Source organism: Salvelinus namaycush, chromosome 39, assembly GCF_016432855.1.
Source record: "Salvelinus namaycush isolate Seneca chromosome 39, SaNama_1.0, whole genome shotgun sequence".
NCBI lineage: Eukaryota > Metazoa > Chordata > Actinopteri > Salmoniformes > Salmonidae > Salvelinus > Salvelinus namaycush.
The window spans coordinates 14,282,440-14,308,009 of NC_052345.1; the positions used below are offsets into that span (position 1 = coordinate 14,282,440).

The 25,570-nt window shown below is 44.1% G+C and overlaps 2 protein-coding genes and 1 non-coding gene across 3 annotated transcripts; all 3 read left to right on the top strand.

Moving 5' to 3' along the window:
• Positions 1-1,163: 1,163 nt before the first annotated feature.
• Positions 1,164-16,413, top strand: LOC120032597 (WAS/WASL-interacting protein family member 2-like). The gene is made up of 8 exons (XM_038978749.1): positions 1,164-1,629; positions 3,243-3,376; positions 3,835-3,967; positions 5,809-5,934; positions 7,586-8,365; positions 12,753-12,989; positions 13,618-13,728; positions 14,096-16,413. Exons 2-8 carry the CDS (start codon positions 3,314-3,316, stop codon positions 14,137-14,139), a joined length of 1,494 nt encoding a protein of 497 aa, XP_038834677.1. The 5' UTR covers positions 1,164-1,629; positions 3,243-3,313; the 3' UTR covers positions 14,140-16,413.
• Positions 16,414-16,984: 571 nt separating this feature from the next.
• LOC120032951 (cell division control protein 6 homolog) lies at positions 16,985-24,533 on the top strand. The gene is made up of 9 exons (XM_038979227.1): positions 16,985-17,065; positions 17,806-18,114; positions 18,346-18,591; positions 21,220-21,419; positions 21,698-21,852; positions 22,044-22,150; positions 22,385-22,625; positions 23,033-23,255; positions 24,021-24,533. The coding sequence occupies exons 2-9, from the start codon at positions 17,847-17,849 to the stop codon at positions 24,249-24,251; spliced, it is 1,671 nt and encodes a 556-aa protein (XP_038835155.1). The 5' UTR covers positions 16,985-17,065; positions 17,806-17,846; the 3' UTR covers positions 24,252-24,533.
• Positions 22,717-22,787, top strand: LOC120033073. The gene has a single exon (XR_005473911.1). It is a non-coding gene; the product is annotated as a small nucleolar RNA SNORD58 (small nucleolar RNA).
• Positions 24,534-25,570: the final 1,037 nt, after the last annotated feature.

Consider the following 25,570-nt stretch of genomic DNA (forward strand, 5'->3'; position numbering starts at 1 on the left):
CATAATGAAATGACAAATTACAGACGGTATCATACAAGTAGCAAAATATAACTCCATTTCTTGAACATTAAATGTATTTCAATATGATTGAAATAGGCCTATAGCTTACTTACTCTATGCTATATTTTAATGCAGTCATCTCTGTTTTAATTTGAAGCATGTTTTTATACGTCGCTTGTTTGTATCAATTGCAAAGATGTTGGCATCTTTGTATTTGTAGTCAACTCCTTACTGAAGTTATCAGCAGTCACAGAGGCGAATAAACCATGTGATTTTATATTTAGCGGAGATCTGTGTATCAAGTGATGCGGGAGGGCAAAAAGCATCTAATTTATTAGCTGTGCTACGAGTGGTCTAAGCCAGGCGTTCGATTTCGAGCGTTTAAATCCAACGAGGGTTTTGGGAAACAGCTCAAACGATGCGCCTACAAAGGTTCTAACGATGAACTTTGCCTTAAGATGCTTTTGTGAAACCGGGCCCTGTTCAATAGGTTCCAAATGGGAACAAATTACTTGAAATGGAGGCGGCAGGCACTAGCTGAAACTTGCGTTTCCATTTGAAAACGTTTGCTCCCATGTGTGCCTAATGAACAAGACCCAGGTCTAAATTGGTGTCCTGGGTCTGAATTATGCAACAACTAAATATCAGTACACCAGTGAGCAGAGATGTTCAACAGTGCCTTTTGATCTGTCATGTCTTGGGTGAATGGCAATGCAACATCTCATGCAAATGGAGTCATTTTATAAGATTTTCAAATAAAGATGTGATTATCTTTGCAAAATACCTAGTGTCAGATTGTCTCTGTCTGGGATATCCACAATATTTTTGTCAAATTCATTCAGATTCACTAAGTGCAATGATTTCATCAGTTTGTTCACTTGACTGTACAAGTATCAGACTCATTGAAATGCATATATATGTGTTCATGCATGCATTCATGTAAAATATAAAAAATATTGCTCTTACAAGCAATGAATGCATGCATGAACACATCTGACATGAGACAAAAGCAAGAAGAAGACCCTGCTCCACACACTCGATGGTGTTCTCACAGAGTTTCTAAACTAATTATAGCCCATTTCTCGCGAGTATTCTACAGGTTTCATTCCATTTGAGGTCGCTGTTTTCCCAGTTGATAAACTCGTCGGCGGTGATCCTGTTACCTGCTTGCCTCCATTTTGTGTTGGACGGCCCAGTTCCGGGTTTCCGAGAAGCGACAGAAACAGTTGTGAAGCGAGAGTCTCGCTTTGCTTGCTGGTCAAGAGGAGAGCAGAATAAAAAGTATATGAAAATAGGATATAAACTGGAGTTACGCGTACCTCGAATTAGCTTTTGCACCGAAATATAACTTGTTTACAGCCATAGTTAAGACGCCAGCAAAATTTCACTTGACAGCTGTCGCGAGTAAACAGTAACTTAGTTAGCAAGCTAACTTTGGGTATTGGATTTAGTTGATTTCACTAGCAAGCTAATTTCGCTGCTAGTGTCCCCCAGTTTTTAATAGATTTTATTCGCAAGTAACCAAGAGGTGCCTACTGCCTGGGATTGTGTTAACTAGCAAACTTGCCACAACTGCAGTTTCCATTCATGTTGTTATTGAAGACGAGACTCACAATCCTTCGAGACAGGGTAAGTCACTGCCAATCCACCCAGCTAGTTAGATCAACATGTTATCCAGATAATAACTAGTTGACTCACTTGATATAGATTTTTACCTAGATTGCTACATTAATTCAAACAATGTCCAGTTAGTTAGTTCAACTTTTAGGCCAAGGGGAAGGAATTGCATTAAAAAATATATATAACTTACATGTTTTTGGGCTCGCTCACCTGGCACCTATTGTAGATTGACAGAGCGTGCGTAGACATTGGCTAGCTACCCGAGACCATTTCTGATTTGGAATGTTCCCTTATCAAATCTGTGTTTACATTTCAGTAACAAACTCAGTCAAATTGTCTGCATATCAGAAAGTGAAATTCAAGTGACACTTCTGACTCAGGCCTGCTCGTTTTAGGGTTGCTAGTTTGTGTTTTATATGACGTTAGGCCCAAAATAGTTACCGACATCTGCACTTTTTTTTTTTTACCTCCTAGTTTATTTCCCCGTCCACAAAACCATAAAACTAACTCAATTGGTCACATATTAGGTTAGAGAAGGAGCTGTACACCTCCCCTACCTTGTAAGAATGTCATAATCCTTTGAGGTTTTAACATTGTAGTCCATTGGCAATTCTCCAAGTAGGCGCATGTACAGGTGGTAACTGCCAAAATAATGAAAACACTACACTAAATCAGGAATGCAATGTATATTGAAAGCAAGTGCTTCCATACAGGTGTGGTTCCTGAGTTAAGCAATTAACATCCCATCATCCCATCAGGGTCATGTACAAAAATGCCGGGAAGGCCATTATTTTGTCTACCATGGCTATGCCCCCATAGGATGACAATGTCCAGTGTGGAAGCACGAGTGGTCACTGAATGGTGTGATGAGCATGAAAATTATGTTAACCATATGCCATGCCTGCCTCAGTCACCAGATCTCAACACGATTTAACATTAATGGGAGATTCTAGAGACATTTTGATTGACATAAATGGTTGGTGCCGGTAGTGCAAAAACAATAACATCAAATCTTGTCAATGGATGAAATATGAAGTGGCGGGTTGTGCTGTCCACTCTCGGTTTCTCTCACTTGAGGTAGCAACTTACAATGGCTACTGCGTTTCCGTTCCTTATCGCCTCACTGGCAAGCTCACCCAATGACATTCCATTTGTTTTCCTCTTCTGTGAAAACCTGTTCAAACACTCTTAACAGGTAGCTTGTGGAATGGAGTTTAGGGGCGAGTGAAGGAGGGTGGGGTTTGCTGCCTAGCTGAACGTGCTGTATGTCTGTATGTCTGTATCCACAATGAGCCAACCAACTGGTTTGGGGAGCTCTACTGAGCTGAATCATTCTAGAGTGAGTATATGCATGTAGAATTAGATAATAGTTGTTTTTAGTGTGGTCCACGCCACCATTGTAGTCAACAACTACAAATAGAGGTGAATTGTAATGGTCTTTGAACAGATGTTCCAATGAAATCTTGACTCACCTGAGTTCAATACAGTCCACCAATGTCAAACATGACACTACAAGGATGTACAATTTTACTCTGACCCCAGTTTAGTTCAGGAGTGTATATTTTTGACCTTGTAGTGTGTATTTGACTGAGCCCGAGTCTCTCCTCTGTCTTGTTTCACAGGAGTTTGAGAGTGTACCCAGAGCTGAGACGGTGAACAAACCTCCACCCCAAGGTGCCCACAGAGGGACAGGATGCCCGTTCCTCCCCCTCCCCCTCCTCCTCCAGGACCCCCTCCTCCCCCCACCTTCAACCAGGTCAGTCCAGCTCCTAAACCGATGTTCAAAACATGACAAAACTCACAAGTCCTCTGAAGGGTTTCTAGAGATTCATAACTACATGATAAATGAACTGAAGTCACTCATTATTTGCTGTTGTATTGTTAAGGATGATACAACTCCTGCTGGTGTTAGATACTATGCCAAATATATTATTATGCCCACATTTCCCATAGTATGATTTCTAGGGTTGCTATGCCATGTTTTATAAAGGATGCAGTTTTTACCTTTTTAAACAAATCCAAACACAAACCCAAAAATGTCTAAGCTGGCCAAACACACACCCACGCAGGCACCATGTGGATTACTATCAGCTTGCACCATAATGCTGCATTGCCATCTATTGTATCTGTTGCTATAACGATGGTACCTTATGCAGTTCATGTTATTATCTTTGGCATGGTCAACATGGTGGTTTGCTCATATCCTCTCCTCAGGCGAAGACTACAGCACCTAAGTTGAATCGGGATGAGGCGAAGGGGAGAGGAGCGTTGCTCTCTGATATCTCCAAAGGAGCCAGGCTGAAGAAGGTTGGAGTGGTCAATGACAGAAGTGCACCTGTTATAGAGAGTAAGTAGCATAGAAACTATAGGTTTCCTATCTCCTAACTTTTGTACTCTCCTCATTTCCTGCTGAGACACACACACACACACACACACACACACACACACACACACACACACACACACACACACACACACACACACACACACACACACACACACACACAGACTATACATGTATGTTTATGCATACATACAGTACCAGTAAAAAGTTTGGACAGACCTACTCATTCCAGGGTTTTTCTTTTTTTTTACTATTTTCTACATTGTATAATAATAGTGAAGACATCAAAACTATGAAATAACACATATGGAATATTGTAGTGACCAGAAAAGTGTTAAACAAATGAAAATATATTTTGGATTATTCAAAGTAGTCACTGTTTGCCTTGACAGCTTTGCACACTCTTGGCATTCTCTCAACAAGCTTCATGAGGTAGTCACCTGGAATGCATTTCAATTAACAGGTATGCCTTGGCAAAAGTTAAGTTGTGGAATTTCTTTCCTTAATGTTTTTGTGCCAATCAGTTGTGTTGTGACAAGATAGGGATGGTATACAGAAGATAGCCCTATTTGGTAAAAGACCCAAGTCCATATTATGGAAAAAAATGCTAAAATTAGCAAAGAGAGATGACAGTCCATCATTAATTTAAGACATGAAGGTCAGTCAATCTGGAAAATGTCAAGAACTTTGAAAGTTTATTCAAGTGCAGTCGCAAAAACCATCAAGTGCTATGATGAAACTGGCTCTCATGAGGACCGCCACAGGAAAGGAAGACCCAGAGTTACCTCTGCTGCAGAGGATAAGTTCATTAGAGTTACCAGCCTCAGAAATTGCAGCCCAAATAAATGCTTTAGAGTTCAAGTAACAGACACATCTCAACATCAACTGTTCAGAGGAGACTGTGTGAATCAGGCCTTCATGGTCGAATTGCTGCAAAGAAACCACTACTAAAGGACACCAATAAGAAGAAGAGACTTGCTCGGGCCAAGAAACACGAGCAATGGACATTAGGCCGGTGGAAATGTTTCCTTTGGTCTGAGTCCAAATTTGAGATTTTTAGTTCCAACTGCCGTGTCTTTCTGAGATGCATAGTAGGTGAACAGATGATCTCCGTATGTGTGGTTCTCACAATGAAGCATGGAGGAGGAGTGCGGGTGCTTTGCTGGTGACACTGTAAGTGATTTATTTACAATTCAAGGCACACTTAACCAGCATGGCTACCACAGCATTCTTCAGCGATAAGCCATCCCATCTGGTTTGCTCTTAGTGGGACTATAATTTGTTTTACAAGAGGACAATGACCCAACACACCTCCAGACTGTGTAAGGGCTATTTGACCAAGAAGGATAGTGATGGAGTGCTACATCAGATGACCTGGCCTCCACAATCCACCTGACCTCAACCCAATTGAAATGGTTTGGGATGAGTTGGACCGCAGAGTGAAGGAAAAGCTGCCATCAAGTGCTCCGCATATGTGGGAACTCATTCAAGACTGTTAGAAATGCATTCCAGGTGAAGCTGGTTGAGAGAATGCCAAGAGTGTGCAAAGCTGTCAAGGCAAAGGCTGGCTACTTTGAAGAATCTCAAATATAAAATACTTTATTTTTTATCAAACACTTTTTTGGTTACGACATGATTTCATAGTTTTGATGTCTTCACTATTATTCTACAATGTAGAAAATACAAAAAATAAAGAAAAACACTTGAATGAGTAGGTGTCCAAACTTTTTTGACTGGTACTATACATGCACAATTCTTTGCCACAAATGGCTTTCAACAATGTCAATGCAAGCATTATCAGCACAACAGTGTAACAAGGACATTTGTACCTCTGCTTTCCCCAGAACCAAAGGAAAGTGGTGGTGGTGGTGGTAGAGGAGGTGGAGGAGGGAGCAGTGGTGGGTCAGGGGGAGGCCTTGGAGGCCTTTTCGCTGGGGGCATGCCAAAACTACGATCAGTTGGAGCTGGAGGTAAGCAGAATTCACTACATATGATTACAATGTAAATGGGGCCCTGTAAACTCAGCTTTATTTTTTTGCCTGGTTCTGTTTAGTTTTTAAATGTGTTTCTCTAGGCCTCCCGAGTGGCACAGTGGTCTAAGGCACTGCATCGCAGTTGTTAGCTGTGCTGCTAGAGATCCTGGTTTGAGTCCAGGCTCTGTCGCAGCCGGCCGTGACCGGGAGACCCATGGAGCAGCAAACAATTGGGCCAGCGTCGTCTGGGTTAGGGGAGGGTTTGGCCGGCAGGGATATCCTTGTCTCATCGCGCACTAGCGACTCCTGTGGCGAGCCGGCCGCAGTGCACGCTGACACGGTTGCCAGGTGTACGGTGTTTCCGCCGACACATTGGTGCGGCTGGCTTCCGGGTTGGATGGGCATTGTGTCAAGAAGCAGTGCGGCTTGGTTGGGTTGTGTTTCGATGGACGCATGGCTCTCGACCTTGGCCTCTCCCGAGTCTCATCGCTGCAACTCCCGTACGGACAAGACTGTAACTACTACCAATTGGATACCACGAAATTGGGGAGAAAATGTCCTGCTTGCTACAATTCTAATAGTCAAATTTCAAATAAATGTTTATTTGTCACATGCGCGGAATACAACAGGTGTAGTAGACCTTATCGTGAAATGCCTACATACCAACAATTTAGTTCAATAAATAGTTAAGAAAATATTTACTAAATTATCGCCTAATTTCAAGCAAGTATAGTGTAGAGAATCATTGTACCATCTAAACTGCCGTGAAATCTTTTCCATAACCAAAAATATGGTGTTTGAAGCTGGTGTAAAAGACTCAAAAAACTAAACTTAAGCACAGGAAGCATAGAAATAGCACACATAGAACAGATCTACCACTTCATAGACTTGCTTTTAATGAGAATGACATATCTATCTCACATTTCTATGTGAATTTGGTCAGGTCGTCCCCAAAAAGTTACATATTGCAGCTTTAATAGAAAAACAACCAAATTGAATGTTCTAAGTCCACAGCAATGCTTATTTAGATTTTTTTGTGTAGTTTAATGCAAGTTCGCACCAGCAAGAGACTGTTTGGTTAGTGGGCTTTCTGTGCGCTCGTAATTTCAGAGTTTGCAAAACAAATGGCCACTGGATTGATGCAAATAATCATGATATCATTCTGCCAGATAGGCTACTTTGTAGTTATGCCTAACATTTAATTGGGATCTCTACCAGAAGAAGGTTATCATTAGCATCATCGCTAACGACTACACAAAGTGTAGACATAAGCGCACACACACAAACACAGACGGGCATTTCCGTGTCATTTCAGAAAGTTGCATGAAAATACGAATCACTGATGCATTTTTTGTTCAGGTCTTATGATTAACTTGGGCAAATTAATGACTAAGTTCAATACATTTAGTTTTTTTCCTGCTAAGTTCAATACATTTTTGAATATTTTGTCTGGATTCCGTGATTCCGTCCGTGTTCTCTACAGCATGGATTTTATAGGGCCCTATATAAATATGCTACTATAAATATACTGCAGAAACAGACTGGCATCCAGGATACTGGATGTTCTACATTTGCCATGAAGCTTGATGTGAATGGGTGTATTTATGCATAGTGTTCTAAAATGTGTGTTTCTATGCCTTCCTTCCAGACGCCTCAGTGGGCAGATCCGCCCTGCGTCCCCCAGGCTCCAGACCTGCAGCCCCCCGGTCCACCCCAGGCCGCTCTACCTCCCCAGGAGACAAACCCTCCCCAAGAGACAAACCCTCCCCCCCGGAGCCCCAGCGCTCCCACCGCCCCTCTCTCCCCGACATCTCCCGCCCCCCAACCAGTGCCAGCTCCTCCCACTCCTCCACTGGGGGTATGAAGCACAGCACTTCAGGCTCAGCCCCTCCCCCTCCTTCAGGCATGAAACACAGCACATCAGCCCCACCCGCTCCACCTTCTTCGACAGGGGGCATGAAGCATAGCACATCCGCCCCAGCTCCTCCTCCGCCGTTTAACCGAGGTGGTTACCGCAGCAATGTCCCGTCAACCCCGCAACAAAAGGCCCCAGTAGGCCCCAGCAACAGCCGGGAGAAGCCCCTCCCCCCGCCGCCGCAAAGAGGCCCGGCTCCGCCCAGCTCTGGCCCCCCTCCTTCATCGAGACCGCCTCCTTCCTCCACGCGGCCGCCCACTGGGGGGTCTTCGGTGCCGCCCCCGCCTTACAGGCACCCCTCTGCGGGCACCTCCAACGGCCCCACGGGGCACCATGGTGGAGATGGGGCTCCGAAACTTCCCCATAGGCACAACTCACTGCACAAGAAGAACTCAGGCGGCAGCTACGGCGGACGCAATCACGCACCTCCTCCACCCCCCTCGCCATCTGCAGGACCTCCAGTGGGTGGCAGACCACCCCCACCCGCCAGGGAGCCCCCCAGCAAGAGATCAGGTACTAGAACACAGCTCAATGTTTATATTGGGGAGCCATTAGTCTTATCAAGGGACTACCGTCACAAAGGGTAATGACCTTTTCCAAATCAATCCTTTCTTCCACACACAATTTCATGGTCTGAAAGGAAAGGATGGGTAGTAGCCAAAGTCTTAGACATCTCAACATTTTATATGTCCCATTATGGTGTCAGAGCATGGGCAGCGCCATTGAGTCGATTTTCTTCGACTACTTCTATGAGTTGGCAAACAAACTGAAAGCGGGCATACTGCTACCTGTAGCGTGTTGTTGGAACAGGTATGAGGCCAAGGTTGCCGATTTACTGCCACCTGCAGTTATGGAACGTTTGCTCACAAGTATGCAGTGCATTTGGAAAGTATTCAGACCCCTTGACTTTATCCACATTTTGTTACGTTACAGCCTTATTCTAAAATGGATTGAATTATTTTTTCCCCTCATCAATCTACACACAATATCCCATAATGACAAAGCAAAAACAGGTTTTTAGAAATGTTTGCAAAATTTTAAAAAAAAAGAAAGAAATATCAAATTTACATAAGTATTCAGACCTTTTACTCAGTACTTTGTTGAAGCACTTTTGGCAGTGATTACAGCCCCAGGTCTTCTTGAGAATGATGCACCTGTATTTGGGGAGTTTCTCCCATTCTTCTCTGCAGATCCTCTCAAGCTATTTTCAGGTCTCCAGAGATGTTTGATCGGGATCAAGTCCGGCCTATGGCTGGGCCACCACTAAAGGACATTCAAAGACTTGTTCCGAAGCCACTCCTGCATTGTCTTGGCTGTGTGCTTAGGGTAGTTGTCCTGTCTGAGGTACTGAGCGCTCTAGAGCAGGTTTTCATCAAGGATCTCTCTGTACTTTGCTCCGTTCATCTTTCCCTCTATCCTGACTAGTCTCCCAGTCCCTGCTGCAGAAAACATCCCCACAGCATGATGTTGCCACCACCATGCTTCATCGTAGGGATGGTGCCAGGTTTCCTCCAGACGTGACGCTTGGCATTCAGTCCAAAGAGTTCAATAATGGTTTCATCGGACCATAGAATCTTGGTTCTCATGGTCTAAGGGTCTTTAGGTACCTTCTGGCAAACTCCAAGCAGGCTGTCATGTGCCTTTTACTGAGGAGTGACCAGTCTAGCCACTCTACTATAAAGGCGTGATTGGTAGAGTGCTGCAGAGATGGTTGTCCTTCTGGAAGGTTCTCCCATCTCCACAGAGGAGCTCTATCAGAGTGATCGTTGGGTTCTTGGTCACTTCCCTGACCAAGCTCCTTCTCCCCCAATTCCTCAGTTTGGCCAGTCAGCCAGCTCTAGGAAGAATCTTGGTGGATCCAAACTTCTTACATTTAAGAATGATGGAGGCCACTGTGTTCTTTGGGACCTTCAATACTGCGTTTTTTTTTTGGTACCCTTCCCCAGATCTGTGCCCCAACACAATCCTGTCTCTGAGTTCTACGGACAATTCCTTCAACTGTGGGACCTTATATAGACAGGTGTGTGTGCCTTTCCAAATCATGTCCAATCAATTGAATTTACCACAGGTGGACTCCAATCAAGTTGTAGAAACATCTCAACGAATCAATTTTAGAATAAGGCTGTAATGTAACAGTGGAAAAAGTTAAGGGGTCTGAATACTTTCCGAATGCACTGTAAATTATTGGCTGATCCCTCCTGATGACCCGGATGGAATCATGTGATCCTTACTTAACCATAGGAAGTCCCACCCAGTTGAAAGTCCTCAATGGCACGGCCCATGCTAAATTGGGCTTTTGGGCACTAAAGTCCTCTATCTCTGATAATTAGGTCTGACCCCATTTAGTCGATTGTTTGGTCTATACGCTGATGGTCGACTAAGATATTGTATTTAGTCGAGCAGTGGCAAATGTATAATGAAAAAAATCTGGTCTGATTCATGCCTGTCTGAGTGGACTAATCCAGAGGCCATGGGGATGGCACACCAGTAGTACATTTACAGTTAATTACCATAATTTCTAATCTACAATGTTTGTTTGGTTACGGTCATTTCTGTTAATGCAGTCATTAAATGATTATTACAGTCTTACTGTTGTCATTGTAGGAGTGGGCACGTTGTTTGCAGAGCGCACAACCTAGGCTACACTTGTGAGAAGTTTTGGTTTATTTCATTCGATTTACGAGTTGACAATGTGTTCATTGTCTTTTGTTTGGAGTGCTATTGTCAATCTTGAGTAAGTACACGCTTCTCAAAGTATATTTTTCTTCGCCTCAAACATGAAGTAAACAAAGTATGTTTTTACATTGTTCAAATAGTCTACACTGAGGAACTATCTTTCCAGCTCTCTCACTTTCGATTATTCTACCACTCAGCATGAAAGGGGGAAAAAAAGTCATGTTCTGATCCGGTGGAAACGTCATAAAATAGGCCTAAGGATTACTTATTATCCCTTGCTCAAATAGCCTACAGCTGTGTCTGTTTGTCTGGGGCTCACTGGTGTGGGAAACTCTGAGGGCCCCGAATATTTTATACACTGTTGCAAGTTTGCTAGTTAATGGAAAAGGTTGCCGACCCGCTGGTGTAGCCTATTACCGGCAGCAGCGGGCAGAGGAGGGTCAGGAGTAGGTTTTTGTTCTTCTGGTTAGGCTATATTGATCTCTGGCTCCCTCCCGCTTTAGCAATTTGTGTTTTTTAATTAAAGCATCAGACAAGCTCAGTAGCCTACATAGTTAATTTTGAAAAATATATATTGAAAAATACACCTTTCAAAATTTCGCCCAATCGATTGGTCGAAAGAACAGATGACTCTCGGTCAACCAAGATATTTTTTGGGGGGGGGGACAGCTCTAATGGTAATTGCAATATAACAATTGCTCCACCTTTTCAGACCTACATGAAGTAGGACCTAGGGGTTGATTTGGAATTTAGCATTTTGAATGCGCAGCCTCAAATTGTCATTAGATGGCTGAGCCCTCCTGTTTTCTCCACAAGTTCTCTGGAATATTCTGGCATTCCTTGCGCTCTTGTTCTCTCTCTCTTTGCCAGCCTACTGTATCTAGTATTTCTTGCAACCCGACCAGTCCTGGTCCCTTGGGCATGGTCTGTTATTTAAGGACATACAGTGCATTTGGAAAGTATTCAGACCCCCTGAAGTTTTCCTCATTTTGTTACGTCACAGCCTTATTCTAAAATGGATTAAAAAAATGTTTCCCTCATCAATCTAAACACATTACCCCATATTGACAAAGCGAAACAGGTTTTTCAAAAATTTTGCAAATGTATTAAAAATAAACATAAGTTTGTACCACTCAAGGACAATTTACATAACTATTCAGTCCCTTTGCTGTAAGACTCGAATTTGAGATCAGGTGTATCCTGTTTCCATTGATCATCCTTGAGATGTTTCTACAACTTGAAGTCCATCTGTGGAAAATTCTATTGATTGGACATGATTTGAAAAGGCACACCTGTCCTATATAAGGTCCCATAAGGTCCCACAGCCCACTTGGAGTTTGACAAAAGGCACCTAAAGGACTCAGGCTATGAGAAACAAGATTCTATGGTCTGATGAAACCAAGATTGAACTCTTTGGCCCGAATGCGAAGCGTGACGTCTGGAGGAAACCTGGCAACATCCCTACAGTGAAGCATGGTGGTGGCAGCATCATGCTGTGGGGATGTTTTTCAGCTGTAGGGACTGGGAGACTAGTCTGAGATATCCTTGATGAAAACCTGCTCCAGAGCACTCAGTACCTCAGACTGGGGCAAAGGTTCACCTTCCAACAGGACAACGAACCTAAGCACACAGCCAAGACAACGCAGAAGTGGCTTCGGGACGAGTCTCTGAGTGTCCTTGAGTGGCCCGGACTTTGGACAAACCTGAAAATAGCTGTGCAGCGACGCTCCCCATCCACCCTGACAGAGCTTGAGAGGATCTGCAGAGAGGAATGGGAGTAACTCCCCAAATACAGGTGTAGCGCCATACCAAGAAGTCTCGAGGCTGTAATTCGCTGCCAAAGGTGCTTCAACAAAGTACTGAGTAAAGGGTCTGAATACTTATGTTAATGTGATATTTCTTTTTTTAAATTTTTGACAAATTTGCAAAAATGTCTAAACCTGTTTTTGCTTTGTTAGGGGGTATTGTTTGTAGATTGTTGAGGGGTGGGGGGACAATTTAATACATTTTAGAATAAGGCTGTAACGTAACAAATGTGGAAAAAGTCAAGGGGTCTGAATACTTTCCGAATGCGCTATACCACTTCAGTTTACTGTAGAGTACAGTACAAACATTTTTCAGAAAGTTACAGGTTGGAAGGGATATGTTTGCTGCTATGTGATTTATTTTAATCAGGCATTATCATGGTCTTACTATTGTGTGTGTTTGTTTGCTACCGATGCAGCCCCTTCTGCACCCAATCCTGGGTCACGAAACGGGGGTGGTGGGCAAGCCCCTCTTCCCCCGCCCCCCTACCGGATCCACAGTGCTGTCACTCCCAACACCACCTCCTCGGAGCCACCCCACCACACCCGGGGGCCCAGGCCCCCTCCACCCCCTTCATCTTCCTCCCGCACCGGACCCCCGCCGCCTCCCCCGCCCATCCGCAACGGACACTCCTCTTCCTCCAAGTCCAATATAGGTGAGTCAGGACAGGCTCATATCCTCCGTCTCCCAGTCCTGGTCGTCAGTGTCCACTGTACATTCTGGTTTTCTTGCAAGTCCCGTTTTTGAGCAACTGTCACTGCGTTTGATTAATATGATGTGATTGACGGCTTTTCATCGCTTTTTAGAATCTATCTTGTGTTGAGTATTAGCCTCCACAGACCTGAACACGGTCTACTTTGGAACACTATGGCCATTTGTTAGTTCTCAAACCAACAGACATGTTGGAGACACTAGTAGCCTAGTTGTTGTTGGTAGTAGATTGTCAGGTATTATAGCCCCATATTCAAATGCCAGCTCAGTAATGCAAATGTTCCTCTTGTATTGTGACCAACCCAGAGCATTCATAGAGTTCATAGTCAAATTAAAGTTTCCAGGAGAACTGACCATTGTGCATGGCATTGTTAATGGAAATTATTAGAGCAAGCTCGAGAAGTCAAAAATACATGACTTCTAATTTGTTTATATGCTGGACCGATGCTAAAATGTTACTGTACTTTATTCATTCTATTACTGTACTAAGGTCTTGGCCTTCATTTTTTGCTAGTTTAGTGTTGTCTTGATTTACAATGTTGTGTTGACCTTTTACCTTTCTGAACTCTCAGAGGATTTTGAGTCCAAGTTTGACTTCCACCCAGTGGAGGACTTCCCACCCCCTGAGGAATATAGGAATTTCACCAAGATCTACCCCAGCAAAAGCAATAAACCTGGACCAGGTACAGGCTTAAGCTTAATTCATTCTCCACACCACTGCCTGCATACATACTGTACACAACATCCAATATATGGCCTCTGCACTACTGTGTCACAATGTTATTACCATATGGAATGTCAGCTGGGATTGAGTTAAAGCGAATATGGGCTCTTTCAAGTCGTCTTTCCGTGATTCCTCGCATTCTGTCGACTTGCCTCCTTTGCAATCATATTGGAGAAGGTCCATGGTCCCTTCCCTTCTTCTCTCATGCGTTTTGAGAATGATGCGAGGAATTGAGAAAAGATTTATAGAAAATAAAGAGCCAAACGGTTGTTTTTGGAGTTAAGAATTGACCTGATGTAACCTTTTGTTTCCTCTACTTCCTGTAGGCATGATCCGGGGAGTACCTCCAGCGCCACCATTGGCAAGGTGAACTATGGAATTCAGGAGCAAAAGGACTTTAAGTCACTCGGTCTAATCAGAGGACGTTCAGGGGAGTGGCACGACACTTGAAACACACACAGGCCTAAACATAGACACTTTATATGACCAGCCAGAAACAAGTCAACCCCAAACACTATAGAAAGTTCACTAGTCTTGTTCGACGCTACTTTTTTACAAAACCCTACACTACCAGTCGCTCTCTTTTCCACAAACACTTCAGACACTTCTGTTTCAGCATGATAGAACAAAACCGCTGAGGAACTGACCTGTTTGACTGCTGTGGCCACAAGCCAATCTTTCTGCAAGATGGCGGGGCGTTGCATTGATTATACTTTATAGCAGCAGGACCAACTAAGAATTCTGAATTCCATCTTTTGAAATGTGTGCATAATCCACGATGATGATGATGATTTCCTGCGATATATGAATTCATGTTTTTTTTTAATGTTCTATCGTTAACCGCAGTAACTGTGTCGTCAGTAGGACAAAATCGGAGACACGCCAACGTCGGCAAAAATGTGTTGGGTGTCAATTGGTATCTATAGTACGTGGTGTGTTTTCTATAGTTTTTTTTTTAAATGCCGCGCTTCCAGTGCCCTGAGGAGAAGGTGTGGAATAGAATTATCTCCTACCTTTGTGCCAATAGTTGGGTGGAGTAGAATGAGGGGCCTCACACTTAGGAAAGCTGTCGTTTGCTTCACGCAGAAATGGCTTAGTTTTTTTGGTATGAAACAGGGACAGGAGAAATTACTTGAATGCTTGTCATGATATGAGAGGGCGAGTCTTGCTGACAGTGCGTGACACAGTGTAAAGACTGTGAGGGGCATTCTCAATTAGATATTTGTTTTGTTCTTCCTCATGGCATTGCTCTGTGGCAGCATAACAGGTTAACCGTGGCGCCTGTGAATGCCATGTTTTTACACTAGAGGAGAACAGAAAGTGCTGCTCTGATCGGTTGCAGTCTAGATTTATCTGAAACGAAAAATAAATGCGTCTTCATTTTGTCAACACTACGAAATGTTTCAGGGATCCACGTTGCCGCTCCTCTTTAATGATCGTTAGCTGCCAAAGCTCCTTTACTTTATTGATCAAGGAAGGCGTTTGAGAGTACTGTATGAAATTCTACTTTCACTTTGTTCAATGCTGTTCCTGTTTCTTGCCACAAGGGGGCGATCATGGATAAATTATTACCCTCATTCCTTTCTTTGGACCAAGGGTAGCTTTGCAGGGCTGTCAGTCATTCAACCCTGTCTTTCTGAAGTTCCTTCAAAGAACAAAACAAATGTAATCTATTTTTTGAAACTAGAATATTTGATTTTACTGAGGTGGCCCTTTGGAATAGACTGTATCCTGGCCAGAGGGAAACCATAATGCTTGTTTTTAATGCATTCCTATGCAAGGAACGATTTTGTTTGTATTCTCACTTCTCGTTGGTAGCAACTAACCAAAAAGGAAACACCTAGGTGCCAGAAGAAGGTGTAGGGTGAAGTTGCTCCTAGGTGCTGATTTGGGGTCAGTTTTGTATTTTCCCTACTAATGTTTTAAGGTTAGGATTGGGGAAGGGAATCTTATCCTAGATCTGTACCTAGGGGAAACTTCACCTGGATCACCAGGGAACTATTTGGGCAGAATAGGCCCCAGAAATGTCATCATGGTGGATTTATATAATTTTTATGACTTAGGAGCTCCTAAATGTGTGATATCTAAACTGTCATTACATTATAGCTTTGTGATTTCTGTTATGATTCCACTACAGTGAAAGAGAACTACATGGACCAGCTACATGAGAATAGATTCCTTTCTCTTCTCCATTCCTTTTATGTAGTCCCCAGGCTGGTTGTTGCCTTACACATCTATTGTCATACTTATCGGTACCAGTGCATTTGATAAAAATAAAAGTGAGTCTATTCAAAATGCAATAAATAATGTATATTTACATAAAGTATGAGAAATATGGTAATCGTAGTTATTGATATATTTTAATGTTTGTAAAAAGCTTGTAATATAGGGAGGAAATTGATTAAAAAGTTTAACAGTCCAGTTGTGGGCTTTGTCTGACAGCCAGAGAGATGGGTCTCTTTGCAGCACTTCTCTGTATGTCTGACTGTGTGTGTAATTTGTGTGATTGATGGATATGTTTAGTCTCACACAGGTGACTCATTGACTATGTGTGATTCTCATGTTCTCACCCTGTTCATTTCACTTGTTAATCAACCATGTTTTATCATTTGAAATAAATATATGCTTTTGGGGGGAAAATGGGTACATGATTGTTTTGGTGTCCATTGTATTTGACTCTTTATCACCATCTCTATCATCCATCTTTTAAGCTTCTTGCAGGTGCAATTTACAGTAATTTATTGTGGAAGTTAAAAATAATGTTTGAAATAGCTTACACAGAAACATAAAGAACTCAAATTAGTTGTTTTTTCAGTTTTACACATGTATGCATCATTTTTTTTTTTATATATATATTTCGATACGTATGCCAGAGCACATATGCAGAAGTTCTAGTAATTCTCTCAAACTGAAACCAAGTTACTAACAGCACCAGAGAATATTGTGTTAAATGTTACACCAGACAATGCTGAATTTCCCGGGAAATTTCCAGTCCGCCAAAATATATATTATTGAAACTCCCGCCACCATGTACTTGTGTGACGTAGACACTGACGCTACCTGACAATCGAAGATGAACCAATGAGAGCCTGGGAAATAACAAAATGACACAAGAAGGACAAATCAGACCTTAGCTGCGGGAAGTCCAGCTGATTGGGGGAGGAGTTGTAGAGACATTTGGCGCAAGTTTTGTTTCATAGTCAGTCAGACAGACAGACTAGAGCGCGCCAGAGACATCACACGAAATCCATCTAGACGACTAGCCCGAATACTACTTAATCAAGAACTGAAATAAGGTAACACTACTTTCAATGCATGTTTAAAACGTGGAAACTTGTAGCATTTACGTTGGATTTGACGAGATAATTTAGATTTTTTTTGTCAGAATTTGGGGGGAGATATATTGCGAGCGAGTTTCCGTAGCATACTGGGGGGATTATTATCAGTAAAGTTTAACTAGCTAGTCAGATACAAAAAACAGTTTGTCGAAAACAGCAATAAATATATGTCCTGTTTTCTTTGATTGTGGTATTTTACGCCATTTCAGTGTCAAAAATATTTGTGCTGTTGGCGCCACAAATGAGGACACGTATTGTTGTCGCCATTGAGTCTTCAGATACAGTAGTTACTGAGAATTCCCACCATTCTGATGGCCCCGGAAATGGCCTAATTGTTTGTTGCATAGCCAGTATACAGTCGAACATTCGGGCTGACCTTTTGTAATGTTGATTTACAACAGTGCAACAACGGCACAAAGACGTATACGAAGACAGCACACACTTGTAAATCGAGGGAGTCATGCTTAGCAGTTATAACATTAACTTGGGTGGAAAATACTATAACTACTTCGATCAGGGTAGGCCTGATCGCTAGGATGAATGGTATTGTAACGTCATTTACTATTAAGCGGTTCTGTACCTCTTCTTTATTCACTCATTTCAAGTCACTCTTGAACATAAGACAATTGTTTTTCTTGCTGTCTATCTATTCATGGTTGTTGTCACAATGGCTGACCTTTATCTCTTCCCCCCTTCAGTCTTTTGAAACCGGTCTGGACGCTAAGTGCTCACCGGGAAGATGCCCAGTACACGTTCCCAGGCTCAGCCCATCCTCCAGTTCCCCAGATGCAAGTCCTCTAGGGTTGACTCAAAAAGCACCCCCTCCAAGAGCACATCCCAGCTGAAGGAGACCCAGTCCCTCTGCTCCGTGGAGGCTTCTAAACCGCAGTCCCTTCCAGAGAGGGTCCAGCTTACGCCACTCTCACACGGGCCCGTGGCCCTCAAAGGCATAACTCTGTGCCCAAGGCTGACCCCAAGAATACCCCTCAGCCCTCGCAAACGCACAGGTATGGGATTGTTATTATACACAACTTTGAAAGTCTTTCACTGTCTCAAATTTCAGTCAGTTTATGATTTTTAAAATATTTTTTTTTACATATTCTGTGCACGGTCTAAGCTGATAAACCACCATGCTCAAAATTAAGGAATAATTTCAACTCTTGACGCAAACGTGACGTGCTTTCAAAGATAGACATCTTGTTTCTAACCTAACCATCCGTCTTCTGTGTGTTTCTCAGGAGATGAAAATGGCTGTAACCTCAGTGCCAACCTACTGGGCTCTCCCCCCAAACAGACCCGCCTTAACCTGTCCTCCCCCCGCAAGCTGGGCTTGGATGAGAACTCCCCCGTTCGATCCCCGAGGAGACTACTGGCCCCCCTCTCCCGCCCCAGGGCCTCCCCCAGCAGACTGCATGAGACCCCCAGTGGGAGCCCATCATGTCCCCGATCAGAGAAGACCCCCGGGGTCCGCCTCTTTGCTGAAAGTAAGACATGTCTCTCACGGTCTCTTCCTTCTCTCCTCCCTCACGTTCTCTTCCTCTTATCTTTTTCTCCTCCCTCACGTTCTCGTCCTCGTATCTTTTTCTCCTCCCTCACGTTCTCGTCCTCGTACCTTTTTCTCCTCCCTCACGTTCTCTTTCTCGTACCTTTTTCTCCTCCCTCACGTTCTCTTCCTCGTACCTTTTTCTCCTCCCTCACGTTCTCTTCCTCGTACCTTTTTCTCCTCCCTCACGTTCTCTTCCTCGTACCTTTTTTTCTCCTCCCTCACGTTCTCTTCCTCGTACCTTTTTTTCTCCTCCCTCACGTTCTCTTCCTCGTACCTTTTTCTCCTCCCTCACGTTCTCTTCCTCGTACCTTTTTCTCCTCCCTCACGTTCTCTTCCTCGTACCTTTTTCTCCTCCCTCACGTTCTCTTCCTCGTACCTTTTTCTCCTCCCTCACGTTCTCTTTCTCGTACCTTTTTCTCCTCCCTCACGTTCTCTTCCTCGTACCTTTTTCTCCTCCCTCACGTTCTCTTCCTCGTACCTTTTTCTCCTCCCTCACGTTCTCTTCCTCGTACCTTTTTCTCCTCCCTCACGTTCTCGTCCTCGTACCTTTTTCTCCTCCCTCACGTTCTCTTTCTCGTACCTTTTTCTCCTCCCTCACGTTCTCTTCCTCGTACCTTTTTCTCCTCCCTCACGTTCTCTTCCTCGTACCTTTTTCTCCTCCCTCACGTTCTCTTCCTCGTACCTTTTTCTCCTCCCTCACGTTCTCTTCCTCGTACCTTTTTTTCTCCTCCCTCACGTTCTCTTCCTCGTACCTTTTTTTCTCCTCCCTCACGTTCTCTTCCTCGTACCTTTTTCTCCTCCCTCACGTTCTCTTCCTCGTACCTTTTTCTCCTCCCTCACGTTCTCTTCCTCGTACCTTTTTCTCCTCCCTCACGTTCTCTTTCTCGTACCTTTTTCTCCTCCCTCACGTTCTCTTCCTCGTACCTTTTTCTCCTCCCTCACGTTCTCTTCCTCGTACCTTTTTCTCCTCCCTCACGTTCTCTTCCTCGTACCTTTTTCTCCTCCCTCACGTTCTCTTCCTCGTACCTTTTTCTCCTCCCTCACGTTCTCTTCCTCGTACCTTTTTTCTCCTCCCTCACGTTCTCTTCCTCGTACCTTTTTTCTCCTCCCTCACGTTCTCTTCCTCGTACCTTTTTTCTCCTCCCTCACGTTCTCTTCCTCGTACCTTTTTTCTCCTCCCTCACGTTCTCTTCCTCGTACCTTTTTTCTCCTCCCTCACGTTCTCTTCCTCGTACCTTTTTTCTCCTCCCTCACGTTCTCTTCCTCGTACCTTTTTTCTCCTCCCTCACGTTCTCTTCCTCGTACCTTTTTTCTCCTCCCTCACGTTCTCTTCCTCGTACCTTTTTCTCCTCCCTCACGTTCTCTTCCTCGTACCTTTTTCTCCTCCCTAACGTTCTCTTCCTCGTACCTTTTTCTCCTCCCTCACGTTCTCTTCCTCGTACCTTTTTCTCCTCCCTCACGTTCTCTTCCTCGTACCTTTTTCTCCTCCCTCACGTTCTCTTCCTCGTACCTTTTTCTCCTCCCTCACGTTCTCTTCCTCGTACCTTTTTCTCCTCCCTCACGTTCTCTTCCTCGTACCTTTTTCTCCTCCCTCACGTTCTCTTCCTCGTACCTTTTTCTCCTCCCTCACGTTCTCTTCCTCGTACCTTTTTCTCCTCCCTCACGTTCTCTTCCTCGTACCTTTTTCTCCTCCCTCACGTTCTCTTCCTCGTACCTTTTTCTCCTCCCTCACGTTCTCTTCCTCGTACCTTTTTCTCCTCCCTCACGTTCTCTTCCTCGTACCTTTTTCTCCTCCCTCACGTTCTCTTCCTCGTACCTTTTTCTCCTCCCTCACGTTCTCTTCCTCGTACCTTTTTCTCCTCCCTCACGTTCTCTTCCTCGTACCTTTTTCTCCTCCCTCACGTTCTCTTCCTCGTACCTTTTTCTCCTCCCTCACGTTCTCTTCCTCGTACCTTTTTCTCCTCCCTCACGTTCTCTTCCTCGTACCTTTTTCTCCTCCCTCACGTTCTCTTCCTCGTACCTTTTTCTCCTCCCTCACGTTCTCTTCCTCGTACCTTTTTCTCCTCCCTCACGTTCTCTTCCTCGTACCTTTTTCTCCTCCCTCACGTTCTCTTCCTCGTACCTTTTTCTCCTCCCTCACGTTCTCTTCCTCGTACCTTTTTCTCCTCCCTCACGTTCTCTTCCTCGTACCTTTTTCTCCTCCCTCACGTTCTCTTCCTCGTACCTTTTTCTCCTCCCTCACGTTCTCTTCCTCGTACCTTTTTCTCCTCCCTCACGTTCTCTTCCTCGTCTCTTTTTCTCCTCCCTCACGTTCTCTTCCTCGTCTCTTTTTCTCCTCCCTCACGTTCTCTTCCTCGTCTCTTTTTCTCCTCCCTCACGTTCTCTTCCTCGTCTCTTTTTCTCCTCCCTCACGTTCTCTTCCTCGTCTCTTTTTCTCAAGTGCAAATGAAAAGCGTTAAACTCCAAAGAGAAATGTGTGCCTTTATTTGATTTGCTCATTATTCTAAATGTTCACGTCATATAGACTTAAGGCAGACTATTAACCCATTCTCCGGTCCCTCTCCAGAGTCCAAGTTCCATAGTGTGAAGCAGGCCCTCCACACGGCCGTCCCAGAGCGCCTGCTATCCCGGGAGGCTGAGAGGTCCTCCATCCGCTCCTTCCTGGAGGACAAGGCCCTGAAGGCCAGCCCGGCCAGCCTCTACATCTCTGGAGCCCCCGGCACCGGCAAGACGGCTTGCCTCAACTGTGTGTTGCAGGAGATGAAGGTTAGCGCCACTGTTCGCGTTAGCCTCCGCTTTGTTAATGATGGGTTAATTGTTAGCGTTAGCCTAGCATTGGATCTGTTGCCTTGACAGGATTCCAACATTCATTGGCCTAGTGATGGATCTTGAGTGGATCCCAATACTCTAATATGACTGTGCACCTCTACCATAAGGTGCAGAATCACTTAATTCCACCCCTTGTGTACAGCCCTGAACCCTGTGTAAATGTAACCCCATTGATTTCTGTTAAATGAATTTAACTATTTCCTCTCTTGATCCAGGATGAGCTGAAGGAGATTCAGACAGTGGTGTTCAACTGTATGGCTCTACGTAGCTCCCACGCCATCTTCCCCTTGCTGGCAGAGAAGCTGGGGGCCTCCGGGAGCCACACCGACACCAAGCTGCAGAAACTGCTGACCAGCACAGGGCCCACTGTGTGAGTATCTATAACCCTGAACTAAAACTTAAATCACGTTTGCAAAGAGAAGAAAAGTTGCTTTTCGCTCAAGTTTTCTTTGTCCAACTACTCAATTTACACCCTAAAAAACCCCCACATATTTGAGAGGATTTACATTTTGCTGACCGATAAGTTTTGTCTATTAACCTTCTTTCTCCTTCTCTCCCCAGTCTTCTAGTCCTGGATGAAATGGACCAGTTGGACAGCAAGGCCCAAGACGTTCTCTACACCATCTTTGAGTGGCCCTACCTGCCCAAGTCCCGCCTCTGTCTCATCGGTAAGAACCCCCGAATATACCGTGTAAAACAATATACGCCGTCTCTGGTATACACGTTTCTAATTAATATCTAAGAATTCATCTTTAGATTTCACCCTAAAACTTCATACACACGTCTACCCATTTCTAGATTTAAATTCCATCCATTCAACTCTCATAGCCATTTCCTAATACGGGCTGTCCTTAGTCTTCCTGTATGCAGGCAGGTGTAATGACGGTGTCGTGCCATTCTAGGTATCGCCAACGCTCTGGACCTGACGGACAGGATCCTCCCCAGGCTCCAGGCCCTGCCTCGCTGTCGCCCCCAGCTGTTACACTTCCCTCCCTACAGCCGCCAGGAGCTCGCCGCCATCGTACAGGACAGACTCACACGGGTGTCCGGAGAAGGGTTACTAGACGCATCGGCCGTGCAGTTTTGTGCCAGGAAGGTGTCTGCTGTATCGGGAGATGCACGCAAAGCTCTGGATATCTGCCGGTAAGGGAATGAATTGGCTAAATATCTTAAATACACTGCAGTAATACTAAATATCTTAAATACACTGCAGTAATACTAAATATCATGTTGGTTGCAATGCTGACTTCTTAGGACACCTTTGGATTGGCCACGAAAATAAATGTAAGATCAAATATGAGCAACCGAAAAATGTGCGTTTACTATGGCTAGTTCTAGGTGGTCTTGGAAAGTTGGTATGGGAAGGGGATACCTAGTCAGTTGTCCAACTGAATGCATTCAACTGAAATGTCTTCCGCATTTAACACAACCCCTCTGAATCAGAGAGGTGCGGGGGGCTGCCTTAATCGCCGTCTGGGGGACAGTGGGTCAACTGGTGGAAGTTTTGTTTGAGAACAGAACGTAGCATGACGCCGGTTCCTCTGTTACAGGAGAGCTGTAGAGCTCGTGGAATCTGACGACAGAAAGAAGGCAGCAGAAACTACAGAGTCTCGTGTGAGCGTGCCCCAGGTGGCCAGAGTGCTGTCGGAGGTGTACGGGGACCGCATGTCCTCCTCAGAGGGAGAGAGCTTCCCCCTCCAGCAGAAACTCCTGGTCTGCTGTCTGCTACTGCTCACCCGTAACGGCAAGAACAAAGAGTTCCCACTGGGCAAGGTGAGAGATGGGCACTGCATTTGTGTGAACACGATACAACCACCCAAGTTTGTAAATTGAGAGCGAACATTTAGCTTTTTTTGCTTTTAATCATTTTCTAATACACATTGATATACAGAGTGTACAAAACATTAAGAACACCTGCTCTTTCCCTGAGACTGACCAGGTGAAACTATGATTCCTTATTGCCAAATCCAACTTCCACTTGCTAAATCCACTTCAAATAGTGTGAATGACAGATTAAATATTTTTTTTGCCTTACACAGTCCATGTCTCAATTGTATATGTGTGCCATTCAGAGGGTGAATGGGCAAGACAAAATATGAAGTGCCTTTGAACGGGGTATAGTCGCAGGTGCCAGGTGCACCGGTTTGTCAAGAACTGCAATGCTGCTGGGTCTTTCACGCTCAACTGTTTCCCGTGTGTATCAAGAAGGGTCCACCACCCAAAGGAGTGGGATGCATTGGAGTCAACATCCCTGTGGAACGCTTTCGACACCTTGTAGAGTCCATGCCCTAACGAATTGAGGCTGTTCCGAGGGGGGGGGGGGGGGGGGGGGGGGGGGGGGGCAACGCAATATTAGGAAGGTGTTCCTAATGTTTTGTACACTCAGTGTACATTTAGCATAGAAGCCTAGGTAGCTAGTCAGAATGAAATGTAAAATACAGTTAGATGTTTTCTCTTGCACTGACCTGGTTACCACAAAGTCATTGAGTTGCTGAAGGCCAGTCTTTCTCAAGTCTGACTCTCTTCTCTATCCCTCAGCTCCATGAGGTGTACAGCCGTATATGTGCCAAGAGACAGGTGGGCAGCGTGGGCCAGGGCGAGTGCCTCTCCCTCTGCAGTCTGCTGGAGAGCCGGGGCATCTTTGCCCTGAAAAAAGCCAAGGAGGCTCGCCTCACCAAGGTTTCTCTGAAGATTGAGGAGAGGGATGTGGAGAATGCTCTGAAGGATCGCACCCTGCTGGGCAGCATCCTGACCGCTGGCCTACCATGACCTCTCACCCCAATGATGATATCAACTGACCCAGATTTATATTTATTTGTGACTTTTTTTTTGTGGGTTTTGTTTTTTGATTCCCTTTTTTTTTTCTGGTCGGGTGATGCATATCCAACTATGACTTCCTTTTTCAGAACAATGGGAAATGCAGCGATTTGTTACATTTTTAATTAACAGATGATGAACATGGACTGGAAACATTTCAAATGGTCAGCCAACCAGCTGCTTTTTAACTTGAGTTTAAAATGCTCATTTATTTTTGGGGGTGAAAACCTTATGTACATTTATGTTGTAATAAATGAATGTACAAACTTTTTAAACAGTTGTCGCTCTTATTTTAATTCAGCAAGAGGCCTATTTTTGTTGAACATGGTGCATCAAAAAAGAAACTCAGAAATAAAAACAATGGTTTTGTAAACTAGGCATACCCATCAAAATACTGAGGAAATATAGCCTTAGTCCTTTTTCCTTAGTCAAAATAAATTTAAGGCCTGCCTGCTACTAATGAGCTATCTGTGAAATATGCAGTCCACAAAAACAGGTGCAATGACAACACAAGTGAAAGTCATATCTCAGCCAGCAAAGCCATTGACAACCAAACAGCCGGAGGAAGCAAACAAGGAAGGTAAGTCATGAACTAATTTAATACACTACCCACATTAATTGTACAGTGCACTTCCAATTGTTTAAGCCGAGGAGTTGCAATTTGGAAATGGTATCAACACAAAGATCAAGTCATCCATATTGTGAGTATTTATGTACAGTTGAAGTCGGAAGTTTACATACACCTTAGCCAAATACATTTAAACTCAGTTTTTCATAATTCCTGACATTTTAATCCAAGTAAAAAATTCCCCTGATTTAGGTCAGTTAGGATCACCACTTTATTTTAAGAATGTGAAATGTCAAAATAATAGTATAATTATTTATTTAAACTTTGATTTCTTTCATCACATTCCCAGTGGGTCAGAAGTTTGTATACACTCAATTAATACACTGCTCAAAAAAATAAAGGGAACACTTAAACAACACAATGTAACTCCAAGTCAATCACACTTCTGTGAAATCAAACTGTCCACTTAGGAAGCAACACTGACAATAAATTTCACATGCTGTTGTGCAAATGGAATAGACAACAGGTGGAAATTATAGGCAATTAGCAAGACACCCCCAATAAAGGAGTGGTTCTGCAGGTGGTGACCACAGACCACTTCTCAGTTCCTATGCTTCCTGGCTGATGTTTTGGTCATTTTTGAATGCTGGCGGTGCTTTCACTCTAGTGGTAGCATGAGACGGAGTCTACAACCCACACAAGT